General features: G+C 39.7%; 1 protein-coding gene and 1 pseudogene across 2 annotated transcripts in view; one reads left to right on the forward strand and one right to left on the reverse strand.

Annotated features, from left to right (window-relative positions):
* Positions 1 to 969: 969 nt before the first annotated feature.
* Positions 970 to 18284, forward strand: part of CYB5B (cytochrome b5 type B) — a 32467-nt gene continuing 15152 nt past the window's right edge. Inside the window, exons 1-3 of the mRNA XM_082677106.1 lie at positions 970 to 1217; positions 16391 to 16519; positions 17056 to 17085. Coding sequence (XP_082533232.1) covers positions 1056 to 1217; positions 16391 to 16519; positions 17056 to 17085 — 321 coding nt within the window. The 5' untranslated portion in view covers positions 970 to 1055. The remainder of the gene's footprint in view (positions 1218 to 16390; positions 16520 to 17055; positions 17086 to 18284) is intronic.
* On the reverse strand, positions 12681 to 16280 carry LOC309836609 (ER membrane protein complex subunit 3-like; annotated as a pseudogene). Its single transcript has 3 exons — positions 16179 to 16280; positions 13621 to 14272; positions 12681 to 12733 (listed from the first exon to the last, which is right to left on the reverse strand). The product of its transcript is annotated as an ER membrane protein complex subunit 3-like (transcript).

Genomic DNA, 18284 nt, shown 5'->3' on the forward strand with positions numbered 1-18284 from the left:
GAGAGTGACACGATGAAAATGACATCTCGCCATGACCAGTTTGTACGTTGCAATGGCAGTTAAAAATAAATAGCTAACAACACTGCATAGAAACCAAACTCATAATTCGAAAATGCTGGAACCTCTAGCCAGCGACAGTTGAGGCGAATACTATTTTAGAACACAGAGAAACGAAAACAGTGTACATTGTCCTGATCACTGAAGAATTCGCTTAAAAATCAGATCCCCCACACACACATTCCGCCCTGATCGTTATTAAGATAAAACTGACATACAACAAAATCAGATTCTTAGTAGTGGCACAAACTTGGGATACTACATATCGTACCCCCAATCACTTTCTCTAGGCCTCGGCCCACCGCCTGTTATTTATGTATTGATTACTATGTGCCAAGCGCTCTGCATGTATGTGTATACACTCTCTCTCACTTAATCGGCCAGATTTCTCTACAGGGTAGAGTGTATCATGCCCATTTTACTGGTGAGGAGGAGACTGAGCCTAGAAATGGATTTGCCATATCACAGCCTGGAGGCTGCAAAAATGTAAAGCTGGGGCTGGAACAGAGGCTGCGCCGGAAGTGGGCGGGGAAACGAGTTCCGCGTGATTCAGGAGGGATCCACGGCAGAGGGAAGGGAAACGTGAAAATGGTGATTCGGCCCCATCTTCCAGAATTCTGCAGGCCCCTACGACAAGTGAAGAAACTTCTCTTTCAGACGACGTGTCTCGCTTAGGCGCCTTTCCAAAATCACGGTATCTGATTGGTGAGATTGGAGGAGATGGATGGTCCTGATTGGTAAGTTGGACCTCGAACCAGGCTTACGCCCCTAGGATCGGGCGAGGAGTGGGTGGGATTTGAAATTGAATCCCCCGTTTCATTGGTGAAAAGAAAACGAACCAGGAACTATTAGGAAGCGTAATTGGCTGTTGCCAGGAGCCTCCGCTGGCCTTATGGGCCCGGGTTACGGAAGCCGGGGAGGACTGAGCGTGAGGTCTACCTGCAGGAAGTTGGCAACGGAAACCGGGATAGCGGTAGAGAAGAGGTACCTCAGGCCCGATGGAGACTGTGGAAGCAAGTGGCAGCGATGGGAAAGGGCGAGGGGTCGAGACCACCGTCACGTATTACCGATTGGAGGAGGTGGCGAAACGCAACTCCCCGAAGGAGATTTGGCTGGTGATCCACGGGCGAGTCTACGATGTCACCCGCTTCCTTAACGAGGTGGGGCCCGGGTGGTGGGCGGCCCCTGGGAGCTGCAGCGGCGAGGGTGGTCGGGCCCGGAAACGCTGCTAGGGTGTGTATAGGAGGGAAGTGAGGCCTGGCTGAGGGCGAAGAGGCGTACGGAAGGGAGCACGACACTCCGAGACGGAAATGGGGGGGCCTTAGGTGTGCATGTATTTCCAGCCGTCACTAAACTCTCGTGCCTTGAGTCACATATTGAGCACTTACGACGTGCTTGGCTAAACTCTGAGTCACCATTATGCCCACTTTACGGAAAGGGAAACTGAGACTCAGGGTCTCTCACCTAACAACCTAGAGCCATTCGAACCCAGGTCTGAAAGCTCCAAACCTCTGCCCTTTACACTATGCCTTCTGAAGTAATATCATTTTTTGCTTTTCATTTTCTCGAGAAGCTGAGATGCCTCCTCCTTTCCCCCCATTATGCTGCCTTTCTTTTTTCTATTTTGAGTTGACCTTGAGTCCAGAGGTTATGAGTTGATTTTTTTTTTTTTTTGGCCATTGACTCAGGTTCTGTCACCCTCTTTTGTAAATCAAGCCTGTTGTATTAGGTTTTTTTTTTTTTTTGTATTAGGTTTTACAAGTTCTCAAGACCCTGATACAACTGAGTGATTGTTTTGTTTTCAAGGAAACAGACTTTCAATTTGTTTAACTCTGCTGAGGTGTAATTTACATACAATAAATTGTGCTTATTTAAAATGTACAGTTTGATGAGTTTTGCCAAATGTATTCACCCATGTAATCACAACTTCAATTAAGAAAGAGTGTTTTCATCACCCTAAAAAGTTCCCTCTTGCTTTTTTGCAGTCATTCCCCTCACTCCCAATCCCTGAGGGTTTAGGATATTTTAAATGCTTATTTATTTATTTATGGTGTGTATTATTTTATTTTGAGTAATAGAGTAATAATCTTATGGTTAATTCCTTGTAAGTTCTTGCATAATATAATCCTGCTGTAACTGAGAAAAAGTTTCATTTCGCTTCATTCTCTTTCTGGAGCAAATGTACTAGCAAAATTTGTTTTCTACTAATTTGGGGCTTACGGGATAAAGCTCTACATCGTGATTCATAAATCTATAAAAACTTTTAAAACGTAAAATTTCCCAAAAAGAATATTGTTTCATTTTATTATTACTTTTTTAAATAAATTTTTTAAAAAATTTATTTATTTTTGGCTGCGTTGGGCCTTTGTTGCTGTTCGCGGGCTTTCTCTAGTTGAGGAGAGCGGGGGCTACTCTTCCTTGCGGTGCATGGGCTTTTCATTGTGGTGGCTTCTCTTGTTGCGGAGTACAGGCTCTAGGCGCGTGGACTTCAGTAGTTGTGGCTCGCGGCCTCTAGAGAACAGGTTCAGTAGTTGTGGCGCTCGGGCTTAGTTGCTCCACAGCACGTGGGATCTTCCCCGACCAGGGCTCAAACCTTTGTTCCCTGCATTGGCCGGCGGGTTCTTAACCACTGCGCTACCAGGGAAGTCCCTTTTATTTTTGGTCCCCCCCCTTTTTTTTTTTAAGGACATTGTTTTAAATAAATCTTTCTAGTGGACAATAAGGTAACTAACATCTTAGAATTTAGTAACTTCTTGTATTTGTAGGGCGTATGGCATTTATGCTTTTAAAAGTGCTTTCCCGTTATTTCAGCCTCAAATTAGCTAGTTGAGAGTGAGTTGGATAGTAGTGAACCTTATTTTAACAGGGATATAAGAAACCGGTTCAGAGAGATTTTGGTCAGACAGTTGATTAGTGGCAGGGTGTGCTTTAGATAAATACCTTGGTTTCTCTTGTCTACACAGTATTACTTTGGAATTCTAGACTTAGCTATGTCCTTTGATGTATGCCTCGTAATAAGTTTCAAGTGTGGCTTGTAGCATGCCTGGTAAAGCATAGTTCATAATGGGCCAGTAATGTTTTTCATTTGTGGTTTCATTTCCCCCCCAGTTTCTTCTTGATTGATTCAGAATAGATAATGAACTTGGAAGGAACACTTAGTGCGTGTAGTGGACATGAGTTTAATCTTTAATAGTGGTTCCCAGCCTGGTTTACCACATGCTGATGGAGCCAGAGACATCACAGGTGTGCCAGGGGCGGCCCTTCAAGCTTGAGTTGCCAATCTTTACCTGTAGTTAGCCATTCTAACTTACCTGTTCCAGCATCTCTGTCCCTGTGTTCTTCTTCACTCCAAGTCTAGTCATTCATTCACTTACTCATTCAAATATTTATCAAGTGTCTACTAAGTGCCAGATACTGTTCTAGGTGCTGAGGATGCAGCAGCGGAGAGTTAAGCATTTATGCCCTCATGGAGATTACCATCTATGGGAAGCAGAAAATAAGCAGAGTAAATAACTAAAATATATGCTATGTTAAGTGCTAAGGAGAAAAATAAAGCAGGGAAGAGGTCTGTGGACATGTATGGGGTGAGGGCGTGAAGATGAGGGGTTGAAATTTTAGGTATGATGGCCAGAAATAGCTTGATTAAGAAGAGGACTAGAGTAAAGGCTTTCTGTTAAGGGAGCTGGCCATGTGGATATCTGCAGGAAGAGCTTTCCTGGCAGAGGGAGCAAGTTCAAAGGCCTTGAGGTGTAAGTATATCTAGTGTGTTTGACGAACAGTGAGGGAGGTTATGGTAGCTGGAGAGTATTAGATGAGGTCAGTATGATCAAGGAGGGGACAGGTCAAGTATAGCTTTTGTGAACCTCTGTTTAGAAAGAAAATCACATAAAAATGGTTACAGTATCTTATGACATTGACTAGAACATATCAAAGTGCATCTCTCTTAGCAAGGGTAAGTATGATTTTGTAAACCTTTGTTCACAAAGCATGTTTTTGTGAACCTTTGTTTCAGTTAATATTCTTGTTTTCTTACTGTATCACAAGTGAGAAAAGTTTGGAAGCCATTGTTTTATGTATAATTAACCATTTCTGAAAAGAGTAACAACACGTAGTGCTGTTTTAAAGCTTTCTATGTAGTTTTTAGTGACTGTTGGCATAAGTGGGAATACTAGGTTGGAGGGAAAAACAATACAGAAGGAAAGAAAGTAAAACTCTTTAAACCCCAAGAATTTGTTTGAATCCTTCTACATCGTCCACGCATACACCAATGTATACAGATATGTATAAGTAGAAATGGAATCATAGTATTCCTTAATTGAATTATAGTGTCTATTAATTGATTTGGTTTAATAGTAATAGTATTTCTTGGGTGCTTATTATTCTGGTGGCTTACATGTAATTTCTTTTTTAACCCTTCTAACAACCCATTTTAGAGATTAGAAAGCTGAGGAGCAGAGAAATAACTTTCACAAAGTCATAATGTTAAGTGGTACAGGTGGAGTTTGAACTCAGGCAGTCTGACCAGATAACCTATGCCCACTACATTAGAATTTGCCTCAGTTTTTTTTCATGGCTATAGAGTATGGAATTAGGTCTGTTTTACAACCAGCTTCTTCCACATCTTAGATATAATTTGGAAGGATTGGGAATGTGATAGAGGGAAGTTAGAATTAGTACCTTTTTTCTGGAACCCAGGTAATTTTTTCATTTTTTGAATAGGTCATACGGGTACGTTGTGAAAAGCCTTCCTCCCATCTGCCCAGTTCGACCTCCTCCTAAAGTTAGCTACTGCTGTTTGTGAATCCTTCCAGAGTTTTGTTTTGCATGTACAAGCAAAAGTGAATGTAGTTCCTCCCACTTTTTTTTTTTCACCCATAAGGTAACAGCATACAATACCTGCTGAAATATGCCTTGCTTTTTTCATGTAACTGTATATCTCAGGAGTCTTTCCATATCCATACCTGGAATACTTCTTTATTCTTCATAGAATTTGTTGGACTGATTATAATTTGTTTAAGCAGTCTCATATTTATAAACATTTGGGTTGTTGGTAATATTTTGCCATCTAAGTTTTTCCCCCGCCTAAGTCAACTCTATTGAGATCTAATGTACATATAATAAAATGTATAGATTTTATATGTGGAGTTCAGTGAGCTTTGAAAAATGTCTCATCTGTGTAATCACCATCACAATCACTGTATAGAACATTTCTACCATCTATGTTCCCGTACAACCACTGATTTGATTTCTAACACTGCAGACCCGTATGTGTTCTTATTTGTCTAACATCTTTCGCTTAACATATCTGTGAGATTCATCTATATTTTTTCTGTGTATCTGCAATTTATTCCTATTTAGTGCTTCTAATTTCATTGTAACCATACTAAAATTTAGCTATTTGCCTGTTGATTGACACTTGGGTTGTTTCCAGTTTTTGGCTATTATGAATAAACCTGCTTTGTACTTTCACATACAAATCTTTTTTTTTTTTTTTTGCGGTACGCGGGCCTCACTGCTGTGGCCTCTCCCGTTGCGGAGCACAGGCTCCGGACGCACAGGCTCAGCGGCCATGGCTCATGGGCCCAGCCGCTCCGCGGCATGTGGGATCCTCCCGGACTGGGGCACGAACCCGTGTCCCCTGCATCGGCAGACGGACTCTCAACCACTGCGCCACCAGGGAAGCCCACGTACAAATCTTTGTGTGGACATATGTTTTCATTCCTCTTGGGTAAATAGCTAGGAGTGAGATTGCTGGGTCATATTTTTTTGTTTTTGTCTTTGTTTTACTTTTTAAGCAACTGCCAGACCTTTTCCCAGTCGCACCAGCAATACATTAGTTTTCCAGTTTCTCCACATCCTCATTGACACATGTTTTGTCAGTGATTTACTTTTAACCACTCTAATGGATGTGTGCTGATATATAATAATGGTTTTAACTTATATTTGCCTGATGACTAATGATGTTGAGTATCTTCATGGGCTAATTGGCCATTTGCATGTCTTGTAAAGTGTCTGTTCAGTCTTGCTCATTTTTAATTGGTTTGTTTTCTTATTATTGACTTGAAAGCAGTCTTTATATATTTTGGATGCAAGTCCTTTCAGAAATATGCATTGCGAGTATTTTCTCACAGTCTGTATTTTGCCTTTACATTTTCTTAAGTGTCTTTTGAAGAGAATTTTGGTGATACACACACACACATATATATATATATATACATATACATACATATATACACACACATTTGGCGATATATATATAACACATTTTAATGGCTGGGTGTGGGCTTTGGGGTTCAAGAGTCTTGTTCAGTTTCCTACTTTACCGTAACCTTGGGCAGTTGTGCTCTGTAAAGGCCTTTTTCCATCTCCTCAAGGGAGATAATAGTACCTACTTCACAGGGTTGTTGTTGAGACAATTGATTTAGGTAATTCATATAGACTTATCATGGTACCTGGCATAAAGAGTTCAGTAAGTGTTAGTGGTTATTTTTATTAATAATAAAAAATTATATTGTTTCCTGTAGCATCTTTTGAGTGCTTACTAACTAGCGCATGCTCTGAAGATTTAAAGGTGAATTAGATGCTTTGGACTTGCTGGGAAGATGAAATCTGTGTACAAGCAATTGTCGTGTAAGGTAGAGTGGTCTTGCCTTTGGAAAGATGGAGAATGCAGGCTCTGTTTGGTGCCACCCTAGGGTACCCCTTGAAAGCTTCAGTGTCTGACTAATAACAATTCTTACTGGATTTCTCCAAGGCTGGTCAAAAAAAAGTGCAATTTGATCGTTATCTAGCTTGTGGAATTACCAAATCTGTAGAAAGTATGCTTTCTTTCCTTGAACGATCTCAAGTGGTTGGTCCTAGGGAAGGCTAGAAAGAAGATGAGGCAAAATTTAAACTCCAGCACTGTCTAGGTGAGCTGCCCTGATCACAAATTGACTTTGGTTTATTTATTCGTGCAGCATACATGCCAGAGAGGGAGAGAGGGCAGATGGGAGGGAAGGAGGGCAGAGTGAGCGCCCCCTAGATCTCACTATGTTCCAGGTTCTATGCTATGTTCAGGAATACAGCCATGAATAAGACAACCATGGTCCCTGTTCTCAGGGAGCTTATAGTCTAGTGGAGGAAGAAAGACATTAAATAAATAATTGCAATTGTGATAGTACCATGAAGATGCCTAAGGAATTGTGAGAATCTGTAGCAGTGGTACCTAGTACAGTGGGGATAAGGGTATGTAATCTGGTGGGAATAAGTTATGTTCAGATCTGCAGACCTGAAATTCAGACCGTGAGCAATTGTGACTGCCAAGGTTACACCATTTCTGGCAGCCATCAAGTTAACCTCTCCTAGGTGACACCCCTGCCTTGCTAGGTTCTTTCTAATCCAAATGCAAATACCTATGGACCTGCACCATTTCCTGCTGTTCACCACCCAGGTCTATTATCTTTTTCTGAGTTGTCAGACCGTTTTTTAGGAAGTAGTTTTTGTCCTCTCCAAAACTTTAACATCCGTATCTTATTTTGATGAGGTATTCTGCTAATCTGTTTGGGTAGGCTGGCCTAATTTTGCAGCTTCTGTAATCTTAATGTTTCTAGATTTCATTTTCCAAGTCAGGTGATCTTTTGCAGTACGCGGGCCTCTCACTGTTGTGGCCTCTCCCGTTGCAGAGCACAGGCTCCGGATGCGCAGGCTCAGCGGCCATGGCTCAGGGGCCCAGCCGCTCTGCGGCATGTGGGATCTTCCCAGACCGGGGCACGAACCCGTGTCCCCTGCATCGGCAGGCAGACTCTCAACCACTGCGCCACCAGAGAAGCCCCCTATTGTTACATTTTTATTACATCAGCATGGAATTTCCATTCACAGAGAATTTGTGTAATTTTTTCCCAGTAAGATTTTTATCCTGTAACTGTTTGTCATTCTTCACATTCTCCTCTTTTCTGCCCATCTGTCCCCTATCCTTTCCATAGAATTAGTAATCTGGAAGTATTATTTTCTGTTAGCAATTTGTCCTCTTTCTTTTCTATATTAAAACATAAAGTTTCTGTCCTCCTTTCAGTAATACTTAGTAAATGAACTTAAGGAAAAGCCAAAAGGCTTCCCCTGCTCCCTACCACATATTCCGTGGACAATTGACCCACTAAAAGCCTTCCCAAGAGGACATTACAAAGTTTCCTTTGTATCTAAAGTATTTCACTTGATTATTGCTGGTCTGAGATAGAAATGAATCGATCACAGGCATTGTTTCATCAATTGAAAGTTTATGATCTTGGTTGCCATATAGTTTATTTGAAATATTTGTAGTGTTATATAATTGCTCATGCATTAAAAGCTGAGACAAGATCCATTAGTCTTAAAACACAAAGGCTATCCAGTTCAAAAGAATCGTTTTTACAAATTCATATGAGATTTAAAAGCAAAATAGATCCTAGAAAAAATGGGAAATGTGTACTGCCTTATATTAGGTTTACTTAATAAAAATAGGGAGAAACTTATGATTGTCCAATAGATTTGAATAGCACTGGTAACCAACCAATCTAGGTGACTGAGGATAACCTCCAGACTCTTGGTCTTATTTGTTTTGTTTTGCTGTGATTCAGACAAAAGTAAACTTTTGGGCTTATGTTAATTATAGGTATGTAAACCTAGCTTTGTGTGTGTATGTGGTAAAATATATATAACATAAAAATTTGCCATTTTAACCATTTTTAACTGTACTATTAGGTGGCATTAATCGCATTCACAGTTTGTGCAACCAACATCACTATCTATTTCTAAAACTATTTCATTACCCCAAACAGAAACTCTGTAACCATTAGGCAATAACTACCCTCTCATCACTCTTCCCAAGCCCCTGATACAACCTCTAATTTACTTTGTGTCTCTATGAATTTGCCTATTCTAGCTACCTGATATAAGTAGAATCATACAATATTTGTCCTTTTGTATCTGGCCTCTTTTACTTAGCATGTTTAGGTTTTTAAATTTTTATTTTTATTATGGTAAAATATACATAACATAAAATTTACTATTTTAACCATTTTTAAGTGTACGGTTCAGTGGCATTAAGTACATTCACACTGTTGTGTGTCTATCACCATCAGCTGTTTCCAGAAATTTTTCATCATCCCAAATTGAAACTGTGCCCATTAAACAATAACTTCCCATTGCTACCTCCTCCCAGCCACTGGTAATCACTTTTCTACCTTATGTCTCTGTGAATTTTACTGTTCTAGGTACCACATGTAGATGGAATCATACAGTATTTGTCGTTTTTGTCTGACTTATTTCACTTAGAATAATGTCTTCAGGGTTCATCTATGTTGTAGCATGTATCAGGATTTCACTCCTTTTTAAGGCTGAATAGTATTCCATGATATGTGTATACCACGTTTTGTTTGTTCATCCATTCTTCAGTGGACACCTGGGTTGTCTCCACCTGTTGGCTTTTGTGAACAATACTACAGTGAACAATGGCATACAAGTGTCTGTTTGAGTCTTTGTTTCCAGTTCATTTGGATATATACCTAGCAGTGAAATTGCTGGGTCGTATGGTAATTATATTATAATTAGCTTTTTGAAGACACTCCAAACTGTTTTCCACAGCAGCTGTACCATTTTACATTCCCACCAGCAATGGATGAGGGTTCTAACTTCTTCATGGAACACTTGTAATTTTTCTGTTTTTCAGTCATAGCCATCCTAGCAGGTGTAAACTGGTATCTTTTTGTGGTTCAATTTGCATTTCCCTAATGACTAATGATGTTAAGCATCCTTTCATGTGCTTATTCGTTCTCTGTATCTTCTTGGGAGAAACGACTATTCAAGTTTTTTGCCCATTTTTAAATTGGATTGTTTGTCTTTTTGTTAAGTTAGATTTCTTTATATATTATGGATATTAATCCTTGATTAGATATGTGACTTGCAAATATTTTCTCCCATTCAGTAGGTTGTCTTTTCACTTTCTTGATAATGTCCTCTGACATTTTGATGGAGTAAGTCCTTCCATATCAGCAGTTACTTTCAATGTAAATGGATTAAACTCTCCAGTCAAAAGACAGAGATTGGCAGAATGGATAAAAATACGTGGTCTAACTATATGCCATCTGTAGGAGACTCACTTTAGATTCAGAGACACTAATAGGTTGAAAGTGAAAGAATGGAATCATATTCCATGCAAATAGTAACAAAATAAGAGTAGAGGTGGCTATAATAATATTAGATGAAAGAGATATTAAATCAAAAAAAAGCTTTTAATGGGCATAGAGTTGTTTTGTTTTGGCCATACCCTGTGGTTTGCGGGATCTTAGTTCCCTGACCAGGGCTCGAACCCATGCCCCCTGCATTGGGAGCACAGAGGCTTTTAAAAAAATAATTAATTAATTAATTTTTTGGGCTGTGTTGGGTCTCTGTTGCTGTGCGTGGGCTTTCTCTAGTTGTGGCAAGCAGGGGCTACACTTCGTTGCGGTACGTGGGCTTTTTATTGCGGTGGCTTCTCTTGTTGCAGAACATGGGCTCTCGGCATGTGGGCTTTAGTAGTTGCAGCATGCAGGCTCAGCAGTTGTGGTGCAGGGGCCTAGTTGCTCTGCGGCACGTGGGATCTTCCCAGACCAGGGATTGAACCCATATCCCCCGCACCGGCAGGCAGATTCTTAATCACTGCACCACCAGGGAAGTCCTGGGAGCAAGGAGTCTTAGTCACTGGACTGCCCGGAAGTCCCCATAGAGTTTTAGTTTTACAAGACAAAAAGTTCTGAAATAGATGGTGCTGGTGGTTGCACTGTTTTACATTCCCAGGGTTATAATTTCTTATGTCCAAATCAACACTTGTTATTTTCTGTTTTTTTGATGATAGATATCCTAATGGGTGGGAGGTGGTATTTCATTGTGGTTTTGATTTGCATTTCCCCAGTGACTACTGATGTTGAGCATCTCTTCATATGCTTGTTGGTCATTTGTGTGTCATCTTCAGAGAAATGTCTATTCAACTCTTCTGCCCATTGTATAATCAGGTTATTTGATTTGTTGTTGAATTTTAGGAGTTCTTCATATACTCTGGATATTAACCCCTTATGATTTACATATCTTTTGTTCTGTTGGTTGTCTTTTCACTGTTGATTGTGTCCTTTGATGTATAAAACTTTTTAAGTTTGATATAATCCCATTTGTCAACTTTTGCTTTTGTTGCTTTTGCTTTTGATGTCATATCCAAGAAAGTATCACTAAGTCCAATGTCATAAAAGATTTTCCCCTAATTTTATAGTTTTGGGTCTTATGTTTAGGTCTTTAATCCATTAAGAGTTCATTTTTGTATGCGATGTAAGTTAAGGGTCCATCTTCACTCTTTTGCATGTGAATAGTCAGTTTTCCCAGTACTATTTGTTGAAGCGACTGTCCTTTCCCTGTTGAGTGGTCCTGGCACCCTTGTCAAAGATCATTTGACTATACCTAGAGTATACGCAAAGGCAGTTGTGTCTGTGGTATTTTGGAACTTATTTTCCCACTATTTATATATTCCTAAGATTTAGCCATATGGTGTCACTCTAGTAAGTGACCACATTTGGATAACCACCATCTAGGACATTATAACATCCTGGAACTTCTCCTTGTAGACCCTCCCAATCACTGCCTCCTTCCTCATTCCCAGAGGTACTAGCTCTCTTGACTTTAACACTATAGATTCATTTTGCCCTTTTCCTTTCTTTTCTTTTCTTTCTTTTTTTTTTTGGCAGCACCGTGTGGCATGCAGGATCTTAGTTCCAACCAGGGATTGAACCTGTGCTCGCTGCATTGGGAGCTCGGAGTCTTAACCACTGGACCACCAGGGAAATCCCTCGTTTTGAACTTTTTACAAATGAGTGTCACAGTATATATTGTTTTGTGTCTGGCATCTTTGGTTCAATATATTATATTCTTTTGTGCATATTGCAGTGCCTCATTCTTTTTCATAGCTGATTAGGATTCTATTGTATGATTATACCTCAGTTTATTCATATTCTCCTTATGGATATTGGGTTGTTTCAGGTTTAGGGTCATAATGAATAATGATGCTATGATCATTTGTGTGTGTGTATAAGTTCATATATGTATACACATTTCTCTAGTATATACTTAGGGAATTGATTTTATTTTTTTAGAATGAAATTTTTATTGAGATAACAAGATTCATATGCAGTTATAAAAGAAATAATAGAGAGAGCCTTTGTACTTTTTACCCATTTCCTTGTACTGGTAAAATTTTGCACAACTGTAGTTGTACAAAACAACTCAAGATATTGATACTGATACAATCCACAGATATTATTCTGATTTCCCCAGTTTTGATTACAGTACTCAACATGCAAATTACATTTAACTGTTGGTATAGAATGGCACACTGCCACTTCCCTAGGACATTTAATTCAGACAGAATTATCCCTGGGCAACCGTTATCTTTGTATCTGCCAGCAATTGCTCTATCTTCCTTCTTATAACAATATGTAAACTCTCATATCCAGAATAACTGGGTCTTTAGTTCAACTGAGTGGTTACATACAGTACAGAACCACTGATTTCTTTTTTTTCCCCTGGTGGATTTGATATATTCTGAGATCCAGATCAAGAATCTCCCATATTTAACCTATCTTTGGTCATCCTGAAGGCACTTGAGAATCCAGCAGTATATCAGGGTCATCAGCTTTCCCTGGACAGTATTAAGAGATATAGAAGGTTTGCTAAGTCTGTCCTGGTCCTGAGTATTCACTCTGAAAAAGAGTTTATTTGAATAAAGTTTTGACACATTTGCTCTTTATGTCATTCTGTAGGCTCAAAATGAACAATACAGAGACTTCTTTTGCTCATACATAGTTTCTAAATTTTCAGTAATGAAAATTATTAGTTTTTTAAAGGAAGTTATAAAAATACTAGCACATAAGTTAAGCATAAAAATACAGGGTATTCGGATCCCAAGAAAACGGGAGTTTACTGTGGTCTAGAAGTCAGGCTGATTGCACATGATAATTAGTTATAATTGGCAATGTTTCTTCCAAAGGTTGAATTTTTGCTAAGTTTTTATATATTATCACTAGCTTGAGTTTCCCCCCTTCTCTGCCTTTCATTTCTACAGGCACCAGAAGGAAATTTAAAAACATTTAAAAGATAGCTCTTTCCTTATAAGTCACCCAGCACACAGGCCTCGTTTCTTCTAGTTTCAAACATAAAAAAGAACCTGGGTCAGACAAGAATGATCCTTGTTGCATACGCACCAGTTCATGCATTTTCCTTTTTATTCTGTGAGTCTCCAGTGCAAACAAAAGTTAAAAGGTTAAGGACTACTCCAAGTTCCCAACAGCTAATCCCTGGTTGACCTTCAAAAAGAGGTCTTTAGGGCTTCCCTGGTGGCACAGTGGTTGAGAGTCAGCCTGCCGATGCAGGGGACGCGGGTTCGTGCCCCGGTGCAGGAAGATCCCACGTGCCGCGGAGCGGCTGGGCCTGTGAGCCATGGCCGCTGAGCCTGCGCGTCCGGAGCCTGTGCTCTGCAACGGGAGAGGCCACAACAGTGAGAGGCCCGCGTACCGCACACACACACACAAAAAGAGGTCCGTAATTCATTTTTGAATATGCCTTCCAAGTGGAGGCGTTTGGCCATGTGCTCCTCTTTGCATCACCTGGTGCCCTCTGGTGATCTGTTAGCTCCAAAACTTTTCACTTTGTCTTGAAAGCTTTCTTGGTATCTGTGGTGGGCATGGCCATGGCTGCTGCAGTCATCTGTGTCTCCATCATTCCTGATTGGTCATTGGCATTATCCCACATTTGGAGAGTGAATGCTCTGAAGCCCAAATACACAGAAGTACCAGGATGCAGCTATTAATAATGGGTAGTTCGATTCCTTTCTGTAGCGTAAGCTTACGTAGGGTCATTGGAAATAGCACTTTGTGATAAAGCCTAAGAATGTCATGTTGATCCATCCACCAATAAGAATCACAGTGAGGACATTTGTGACATTCTCTTTCATCACATCTGTGAGCATCGTGGGATCAGTTGTAGGAGAAGGTGGTATTATTTTCCTTTTTTTTTTTTTGAAAACTCCATCCTCTGGGTTGTTGAAGTAATATTTTTATGTCAAGGACTGTTTGGGAATATAATTTCCATTTTCCCTGAGGACTGTGCTTTGAATTAATTAATTAATTTCAGATATTTGCTCCTGGTTGAGCTTCTTGTCACTCTGCAGTAGGATAGACACCTAGTGGTGGATCACACCCCCAGGTGATGATAAAGATGGGTTGGACCACCCAGGCTCATGTTGGAGTTGAGCAGCCCACTGAGAGCCAGTCCGACCAGGGTCACGGGGCTTCTCCTCCCTGGGGCACTGGGGCTCCTCTCGGGATTCTCCTCAGGGACTTCTCCTGTCCTGCAGCCTGGGCATTATCTTGGCTCAGGGCTGGCCTGGGCTCTGCTGTGGCCTCAGGCCTAGTGCATTGCCTCTGGTGCTGTTTGATTTTAAATAATGTCTGAAGTTTATAGAGTTCTAAAACAGTAACGAAGGGTTCCCTGAAATATTTTTGCTTGCTCTAAACCATCTGTATTAAGACCACATTTTGGAGTGAGAGTTATTTTACTGAACCCTTTTTTTTGACCACTCTGACCCTCCTTGGCCTCTATGAAAAATAAAAAGCAGGCTATAAAACAGTATATACCATATGAACTCATTTTTATGAAGACACAAAACCTGTCATCACTGCCTAGTACATTAAATTGTAAGTACTCAATAAAAATTGAAGCATAATAATTGAAATGACTGAATGGACAGGAAAAACAGTTGTATGTACCAAAATGTTAACTAACTGTACTTATTTCTGTTATAAAGCTGTAGTTGATTCCTTATTCTTTTTTTCCCCATACAGTAGGAAAAAAAAGTATAAAAGAGTTGCTTATTTATTTCTTTATGATGGGAGATTGGTGAAAATGAAAATACTTTGTAGTTGTAGAAAGAGCTATGTAGGGAGTCATAAACTCAGCCATTCTCTGGAATATCTCAAACCACTAAGACATTTTGTTATCCTTTTACTCTGAAAAGGCAGCATAATAGTTGGGATGTGTCATAAGGAAAAGATGTCGTCCATAGTTTAGGTACATAGAGCAAGTTGGGACGCAGTTCCAAAAATAATAGCTTACCAGGGCTGAGAGGGTTCAGATGTAACAACAGATGAGTGGCAGCTGTCTAACTCTTGCTTCAAAACAGCATGCTTAATGCTGGGGTGGGAGACCAATCACTGGGTGGAGACCTTTTAGGAGCCAAAAATAGAAGTTTCCTTATCCTCACAGAGCTCAGAGGCAAGTGACTGACTGGGAGGTTACACTTAGAGTTTTTGTGCTTCTGTTGAATTCATCTTTAAAATAGGGATGATAATATTATTTCTGCTTAAAAGGTTGTTATAAAAAGTAACTACTTAAAAGCATTACTTGATATTCCAAAAATATAAATCTATGTATGTCTAATAGTGTAAATTCTAAACTTGCTAGTTGTAAGTAAATGTTTATTGAGTGTTTAAGTCAAGGACTGTGCTAAATGCAATTTTTAAAAAATTATTTTCTGAGTAGGTAATACTGTACTTGCGAAACCAATTTCGGTAGGGTGTACAGTGAAAAGTCTTCCTTGCACCTGTCTCCCAGCCACCAGGTTCCCTTAAATGTTTCCGGAGAGATTTTATGCATATGCATGCATATGTGTATCTGCTTTTTAAAATGATAGATGGTAGCACATTATACTAACTATACCTTTCTCTTGTTGAGTACAGAGTATTTCCTATCCTTATCTCATATAGTACTCACAATAGTAAAGATAGGTACTCATATTGTCTCCATTTTACAAATAAGGAAACAAAGACATCTCAATTTCTTAATAACTTATCCAAGGTATATAGCATGTAAGTTATAGATAGAATCTACTTTCTAGGTATAGAGGCAATTATGTTGGTATTATTTATTTATTTAGCTTTAAAGTTTGAAACCATTTCAAACTTACAGAAAAGTTGCAGGAATAGAATAATATTCTTTCTTTGGCTTTCCTAACCTTGATATTTTTGGAGGTCACAGCTTGTCGTTTCATAGAATCTCTCTCAATTTGCGATTGTCCTAGGTTTCCTCACAGTTAAACCCACATTATGCATTTTTGGCCAAAAGACACAGGAGTTCCGTGTGTTCTCCCCATTGCATCCTGTCATGGGGTATGCAGTGCTGATTCGTCCCATTGCTGCCATTAAAGGGAGAAAGGGGAAAAGAGGAGAGGCGAGGAGGAAGTAGCTTACATTAGTTAGCTTTTCAGACAGCCCTCTCTTCAGTAAATATCTTTTCCTTGTAGCATCCTGGCGGAGAAGAGGTTCTGCTGGAACAAGCTGGTGGAGATGCAACTGAAAGTTTTGAAGATGTAGGCCACTCCTCTGATGCCAGAGAAATGCTCAAACAGTACTATATTGGTGATGTGCATCCGGTAAGAATTAGCTGAGCTCTAGGAGTGCTTGTAGAGAGAGGAAGCTATCCAACAGCCACAGATCATGATGAGGGAATGAGTTACTAAAATGGAAATTCGTTCAACCCAGCCATTAGGCTAAATTTTCTCCAAAATCATCTAGCCTTACTGTGCTAAGATAGAGCTTCTTGTCTGTAAATCAACACATATAGTGTCTATGAAAAGGAACTGATTTTGGAGGTGGGATTATTTTTGATTGATTTTTTTGTAATGCAGTTAATATCTCTACCTAAAATAGTAGTTTGGTCTTGCAAATTCATTGCTAAAAGTGGTAACTATGGACTTTTAAAACCATACCATTCTAACAAGGGACCCTGATGCGCTCAGAGTCAGGGGTGCAGGGGTGGGGGAGTGGGCAGTACCCTTCTGTAGACCCTGGCATCTCCCAGGGAATTACTACCAGAGTGTAGTCTCATGTTCCAAAGTTAGAAATAAGCAGGTAATGAGAGTTCGTTTAGATGTGTCTTAAAATATTATTTGTTTTCCTCTTTAAACAGAATGACCTTAAACCTAGAAGTGATGGCAAGGTAAGAAGTCCTCTATTTCTCTTGTGTCTTTCAAGTGTTTATATTTCTATTCACTCAAATAAAATTGCTTTTTCTTTTTAAAATGTATTGTAACAAGAGAAGTGTTTACTTTTCCCCCAAACAAAAATCCTGTTTTTCAGGAATTTGGACTCAGTACCATCTCAGGAAAAAAGAATAGCTGAGTCTGGAACAGTAGGAACATTTTGTTCATGCTTCTATTCGCTTTTCTAAAAAACTGAAACTCTAAAGCCATGCCCCATATTGCTTTGAAAGAAATTAGTTTATAGGTTCAGTTGTAGAAAAGTATTTCTTATTCTTACATTTAATAGTATAGATGATAATAATTGCTTCTGTGTTGGAAAAAGAATTGGAAGGTCGGTTTACTCTTGCAAGTCTTAGAATGAGTTGTAGACTGGAACAATTGAGTAATTGACTGGAACAGGCCTTTCTGTCCCTATTCCCCTATGGTGTAGGCTCAAATAGGCCTACACACCCTTCCCATTCACACAGTGATACCACAAAAACAAAAGATTAAATATTTGAAAACCTTAATGTGTACTGCATAATGTACCAGGAAGAAAATATGAAAGCCTTTTTGCTTCCCACAAGCTGGATGGTTCATCTCCCTTATTCCCCCACTTTTTTCTCGCTATTTTCCTTGACTTCCCCTACCCTCTAATTTAAAGGGACAGCAGTTAGTTGTCACCCAGAACATCATGGAGGCAATGCTCCTTCCTTTTTTCCTCCTAGCTTCTTGCTTCCCTTTCCTCATTGAGCTGGTATTACTGAACTCATATGACACAGCAGTTAAAGTTGGCCTATACACAAGAATTCTTTCAGTTCAAGAGATTGCTTGATGGTATCTGCCACCTGTTGCTCTGCCATCCAGAGTGCTTGTGTAAATCAACGCTTCCGTCTTGCTGCACTCTGCTACTCTGAACTGTTGAATTGTTTATGAAGGGGGCATGAAATAGTTCCTTAAATGCTTTGTGAGCACTGTTGGTTTGTTTGTCCTCCCCTCCTAACACATGTACTATCCATTCTTGAATCTTCACTTGTGTAATTAAGGTAAAATTTGAACTAAGCATGGCTTGTTTGGTATATTGAACATGTCCAGAAACCATTGCTTTCAGAGGTCAACATTTGATTCAAGGGATGTTCCCATTTGTACAAGAGATGCACCTTGTATCCAGGAGGCA

The sequence above is a fragment of the Grampus griseus genome (genome assembly GCF_964374135.1).
Source record: "Grampus griseus genome assembly, chromosome: 19".
NCBI classification, from domain to species: domain Eukaryota; kingdom Metazoa; phylum Chordata; class Mammalia; order Artiodactyla; family Delphinidae; genus Grampus; species Grampus griseus.